Source organism: Papio anubis, chromosome 1 (genome assembly GCF_008728515.1).
Source record: "Papio anubis isolate 15944 chromosome 1, Panubis1.0, whole genome shotgun sequence".
NCBI lineage: Eukaryota > Metazoa > Chordata > Mammalia > Primates > Cercopithecidae > Papio > Papio anubis.
Window position 1 is genome coordinate 127268380 of NC_044976.1, and position 6443 is coordinate 127274822.

Here is a 6443-nt window from a genome sequence, read left to right on the forward strand (position 1 = left end):
AGGCTGTTCTTTCTGAGACACCCCTGCTGGTTCCTCCCTGACATCTAAACATGGGAGCACCCCAGTCTTCAGTCTCCAGACCTCTTCTCTCTCCATACTCACACTGTAGGTGATCTCACCCAATCTCATGACTTTAACACCATATGCTCCCGAAAGCACATCTCCAGCCCATTCATTTATCCCAGCCAGCTCCTTGTGATTTCCAAGTGAATGTCTAACAAGCACCTCAAACCCAACAGCTCACATCTGAACTGATTCCCCTGCTTAACCTGCGTGTCCCACTATCTCTCCCATCTTGCCCCAAATCTTGGAGTCATACCTAATTCCATTCTCTCTTATACCCCATATCTACTATATGACCAAATCCTGTCAGTTTGCTTTCAAAATGTATCCAAAATCTGACTCCTCTTCCCCATCTCCACTACCGCTCAAGGCCAAGCCCCCATCATCTCTTGCCTAGATTACTCCAATAGCTGTCTAACAGGTCTCCCTACTTTCCCCTTGTACCCCTGCAGTCAATTCTCAGCACAGCAGCCAGAAAGATCCTGTTACGTAGATCAGATTGCTGGGCATGGTGGCTCACATCTGTAATCCCAACACTTTAGGAGGCCAAGATGGGAGGATAGTTTGAGCCCAGGAGTTCAAGACCAGCCTGGGCAACATAGAGATCCTATCTCTACAAAAAATTAAAAAATTAGCCAGGCATGGTGGCATGTGCCTATAGTCCTAGCTACTTGGGAGGCTGAGTCGGGAGGATCACTTGAGTCAGGAGTTCAAGGATGCAGTGAGCCGTGATTGCATCACTACACTCCAGCCTGGGTGACAGAGCAAGACCCTGAGCTGTGATTGCACCACTGCACTCCAGCCTGGGTGACAGAGCAAGACCCTGTCTCTAAAAATAAAAAAAAAAAAACGAAATAGGTCAGATCAACTCCCTCCTGGCTCAAAACCCTCCCATGGCTTCCTTACTCACTCAGAGTAAAAACCAGAGTCCTACATGGTCAGGCCTTGGCTACTTGGTCTTCATCTCCCACTCCTCTTTCTTCCTCACTTGACTCCACCACACTGGCTTCTTGGTGTTCTTTGAACACACCATGCACATTGCTTTCTCAAGGCCTCTGCCCCAGATAGACTCATGGCAATCATTTATGCCCTTTAGGTCTCTTTCAAAATGACCTCCTCAGCAAAGAGGCTTTGCATAACTACATTATGTAAAACAGAAAAACCGTCCCTACTATGTCTCTACCCGTTACTCACTTTGCCCTATTTTATTTTATTTTTCTCTATGCCTCTTCTTCTTTTCTTTTCTTTCTTTCTTTCTTTCTTTTCTTTTTTTTGAGACGGAGTGTCGCTCCTGTTGCCCAGGCTGGAGTGCAATGGTGCAATCTCGGCTCAACACAACCTCTGCCTCCCGGGTTCAAGTGATTCTCCTACCTCAGCTTCCAGAGTAGCTAGGATTACAGGCATGTGCTACCATGCCCAGCTAATTTTGTATTTTTAATAGAGATGGGGTTTCTCCATGTTGGTCAGGCTGGTCTCAAACTCCTGACCTCAGGTGATCTTCCTGCCTCGGCCTCCCAAAGTGCTGGGATTACAGGCGTGAGCCACTGCTCCCGGCCACCTCATCTTCTTTTCTAATCATCTGTCTCCCTCTACTAGCATGTAAGTTAGACAAGAGCAGAAAGTGTTTTGTTCACTGGTGTTTCCCCAGCACCTAGAGTAATATCTGGCACATGGGTCAGTACTCAAACATCTGCTAGGAAAGAATGAATCAAGGAAGAAAAGAGGAATGACTGTGACCCCATCCACTCCCAGGAAGAAACACAGGCGAGGGAACTGTGAACAGACCCAGAGGGTGGGCCTGGGCCCAAGAATGGGGGACATCATACACAAGGCAAGTCTCCAACAGAAGACTGCTGAGTCTTGGCTGCATTCCCCCATCCCTCACTCCCAATGTGTGGCTAAGCCTTTCTCACCGCTGGGCATTTTCTCCTTCCACCTCTGTCAGGCCTGTGGCAGGGTTCACCAGGCTGCTCCAGAAGCCACTGGCATCCTGGGCCTCCAGGGCCCGGTTAATCAGGACCACAGCTGAGAGCATCTCCACAGCCACGAAGAGCTCCTCCTGGCCAAGCTCCTACAATGGGTGGGAGGGCCAGTTCCCAAGTGGGCAGGTGAAAGGTCTAAAGGCCTATTCACCATCCTGCCCCCAAGGTTCTCAAATATCCCAGTGTCTCTATCCCAAAACCCCAGTGGCCTGATTCATTCACTAATAATCATCATACGAAATGCTTGAGAATACTTACTATGTGCTCAATTATAAGTACTTCACATACATTATCATTTAATTTTCATAATAAGCCGACAATAGAACCGTAGTACCATTAATATCCCCATTTCATGGATGAGCCCACAACCAATAATGTAAGTCAAAATGAGCTGCCTGATTTCAAAGCCCACACTTAACAAGTAAGCTCTACCAGCTCCCATTGGTCCCTACTGCACATCAAGAACTGTATTAGCCGGGTGCAGTGGCTCACGTCTGTAATCCTAGCACTTTGGAGGCCAAGATGGGCAGATCGCTTGAGCTCAGGAGTTTGAGACCAGTCTGGCCTACATGGCAAAATCTTGTCTTTACTAAAAATACAAAAATTAGCTGAGCATGGTGGCGCGTACCTGTCATCCCAGCTACTCGGGAGACTGAGGCAGGAGGATCGCTTAAACCCAGGAGGTGGAGGTTGCAATGAGCCGAGATCACGCCAGTGCACTCTAGCCTGGGTGACAGAGTCAGACCCTGTCTTAAAATAAAATTTTAAAAAATTGAACTGCACTAGGCCCTGGGTATACAGAGATGAAAATGGAGTGGTCACCTCCACACTGCACTGCACCACACACCCAAAAAGCTCTGGCCCCATTTCCCTGCCCTGCCTTCTTCTCCTTTTCAAACATCTGCTTATGCTGTGCCCTCTGTTTAGAGCACCCTTCCTATTTTCTTCTCTTTTTTTGTTGCAATAGAGTCTCACTCTGTGGCCCAGGTTGGAGTGCAGTGACGCAATGTTGGCTCTTCCGGGTTCAAGAGATCTCTGAGCCTCAGCCTCTGGAGTAGCTGGGATTACAGGCATGTGCCATCACCACACCTGGCTAATTTTTGTATTTTTAGTAGAGATGGGGTTTCACCATGTTCGCCAGGCTGGTCTTGAACTCCTGGTCTCAACTGATCTGCCTGCCTGGATCTCCCAAAGTGCCGGTATTATAGGCGTGAACCCCCATGTCCAGCCCCCTTCCTATCTTCTCCTAACAGAATGTTGTGAACATCAACAACAATAATATTAATAGCTAAAGCTTACTTTCCAGGTTCTTCTCTAAGCAAATATGTTACCTCATTTAATCCTATAGCCTGAGGTAAACATATTATTGTTCACATTTTATATTCAAAGAAATTGAGCAGCAGAGAAAGTAATTAACTTGCCCAATGTCACATAGCTAAGAACTAGCAGAGCCAGATTTGAACTCATGCAGCCCAGCTCAAAAGTCCACAACTTTAGTCACAATGCTTTACTTCTTAGTACTTATTTTATGCTTCCTTGTACATAGTCATTCCTATGTTGAACTATGCCTTTCCTGAGGGCTGTGCCTGTATCCAAGTCATGCTGGGAGTAGACGCTCTATAAACACCTGCTGTGGGTGTAGTTCTCTATTGATTCTCTTCCAGGAAGCTTTTCCAGCTCTGCTTCCTCCATTTCCTTGGTCTGAAGACTTCTTCCACCTATGTCATCTGCTCTTCTCTCCTTGTGTCTCTCTTTGGACCCTCAGGTGTATTCTAACTCCTCCGACAGACTGAAAGTCCCTAAGTGAGGGCCCTGTCACTTCACTGTCAGAGAAGAGGTATGGACTGGGACGAGGTGGGACAGCGAAGTGGTTCAAAGCATGGGCCCCTGCATCCACTCCCAGCACTGGCACTCACAGCTGTGTTGGGCAAGTGACTTAACCTCTGCATCTCAGTTTCCCCATCTCTAAAACAGAATGCCTCCCTCATAGGGTCTTTTTAAGGATTAAGTGAGTATGTAAAGCAGCGTTTGCTCAAGGTAATGGCTATTAAAATATGCTCAGTAAGGCAGGGATGGTAGCTCTTTCCCCATCCTAATCTTGTGCCAGCATCTCATATTGCACTCACAAGAGGGTGGCCTGGGCTGCCTGTCCTGATCCCTCCAACTACTTGGGGGCTGCAGAGCTAGACCCATATTTCTGGGGCTTACCCCCTGCTGCTGCCGCTGGAGCACTGCCAGCTCCTGCTGGTACATAGCTGACGCAACAGGGTACACTGGAGGCAGCTGGGCCTCAGGGCACATCAGCTCCTTCACAGTGTCAGCCGCCACTCCCCTCTGGATGGCTTTGTTGATCCGCTGCACAGCATGGAGCACTGCAAGGGAGGAGAGCAACAGGTTGTACAGGCTGGGCATTCAGTGGCATCTCCACTCTCCTGACCAACTAGGCTCTGCTGGGGGATCTTGGTGGGGAAATTGCTTTGTAACTGCTCTGAAAAACCTGTGAGGTTTTCTGCTAGGTTTAAAATGCATTTCTAAATGTTCAGGAAGAAAAGGGGCTGGGTCCCTTTAAGAAGAGGCTCTGTAAGAAGCAATTTGTCAGGCCTTGAAATTGAGTAGCTCAGCATGTAACACAGAGTGGCTGTCATGGCAGAGGGTGAGTTCCTAAGGTGGTGAGCACAAGATTGACAGGTGGCTATGGAGCGTAACTAAGATGAGGTTAGTCAGGGGGCTCTAGGGACCAAGGCTTGATGACAGCACAGAGAAATAAGGAACCAGTTCCAAGGTGGAGCCGTTTGCTGCAAAGGGCAGCAGTAAGCTTAAAAGGGGCTGTGGTGCCTCAACGTAGTCTGAGTTTACAAACTCCGTGGCTAACAAAATGCCAAGCAGATAGGGGCACTGGCATCAAGGAGAGCACAATCTACTGGGAAGAGCTAAGGATACCAAAGTACTTACAGTGCACTGCTGTCAATGTCATGTTAGAAGTCCACCTCCCCCCACCCCCACACAATGCTATGGCAGAGCAGGGGAGGAGGGATTCTGGCTGGCAGAGCAGGAAGACTTCACAGAGGAGGAAGCCTTGGAGACAGCTCTGGAGAATGTTTTCACCTGCTTATCAACAGGTGAGAATGCGGGAGAAATGTAACCCAAAGGACCAGAGGCCGGTGATGGGAAAGGCTGGAGGGCAATCTAGGGAGAATAGACAGTTTGCTAGGCTGAACTGGGTGGAATGTGAACAGAAGAGCTGGCAAAGAACTCTGGAAAGGTCTTATCTGCCAGGACAAACAGACAGGACTAAAGTGTGGGCTAAATAATGCAAGAATCCATGAAGGTCTGAAGATGTTCAACAAGGGAGATAAGATCAGATCTGTGCTTCAGAGATTACTCTGGCAGCGGCAATCGGCAATCGGGAATGAACTGAGCAGATTAGGAAAGCAGCCAGTCAGGAGTGGCCTGGGGGCTACTGAAAGCTAGTGAATGTTGGAAAGCTCTGTTAGACGAAGGCAAATGGTTACTGAGCAACCTCTAAACCTGACAGCAAGTCCAGACTAAGGCAAGCAACTGTAACAGGTCTAATGTCCACAGGCTACTGCATTTTGCCTCAGCACTGTTTCTCTTCATACTTGCAGTGCAGATAGATCTCTTGGAGGAAGACAATTACTAACTTGCATTATTGTAATAAATAATTATATTTGTGGCCGGGCCCAGTGACTCATGCCTGTAATTCCAGCACTTTGGGAGGCCAAGGTAGGCAGATCAGTTGAGGCCAGGAGTTTGAGACCCACCTGGCCAACACAAAGAACCCCACCTCTACTAAAAATACAAAAATTAGCCTGCCGTGGTGGCAGATGCCTGTCAACCCAGCTACTCAGGAGGCTGAGGCAAGAGAATCATTTGAACCCAGGAGGTGGAGGTTGCAGTGAGCTGAGATTGTGCCACTACACTCCAGTCTGGGCAGTAGAGTGAGCCTCTGTCTCAAACAAAAGCAAAAACAAACAAAAAAGAATTATAATTTGTATATAATGTTTTCAAGGGAAACGGAGTTAGAATATGAGCTTCTTGGCCGGGCGCGGTGGCTCAAGCCTGTAATCCCAGCACTTTGGGAGGCCGAGACGGGCGGATCATGAGGTCAGGAGATCGAGACCATCCTGGCTAACACGGTGAAACCCCGTCTCTACTAAAAAATACGAAAAACTAGCCGGGCGAGGTGGCGGGCGCCTGTAGTCCCGGCTACTCGGGAGGCTGAGGCAGGAGAATGGCGTAAAAACCCGGGAGGCGGAGCTTGCAGTGAGCTGAGATCCAGCCACTGCACTCCAGCCTGGGCGACACAGCGAGACTCTGTCTCAAAAAAAAAAAAAAAAAGAAAACCACCATTTGGAAACCACTACAGCAATAACTAGA

At 48.4% G+C, this 6443-nt stretch overlaps 1 protein-coding gene across 4 annotated transcripts in view; it reads right to left on the bottom strand.

Moving 5' to 3' along the window:
* IQGAP3 (IQ motif containing GTPase activating protein 3) overlaps window positions 1-6443 on the bottom strand; it is a 47055-nt gene that overhangs the window by 26861 nt on the left and 13751 nt on the right. For all 4 annotated transcript variants that reach the window (XM_021924953.2, XM_009183613.3, XM_021924964.2 and 1 more), the window contains 2 exons: window positions 4254-4417; window positions 1977-2134 (listed from right to left, as the gene is read on the bottom strand). In XM_021924953.2, the coding sequence (XP_021780645.2) occupies window positions 1977-2134; window positions 4254-4417 (322 nt within the window). The remainder of the gene's footprint in view (window positions 1-1976; window positions 2135-4253; window positions 4418-6443) is intronic.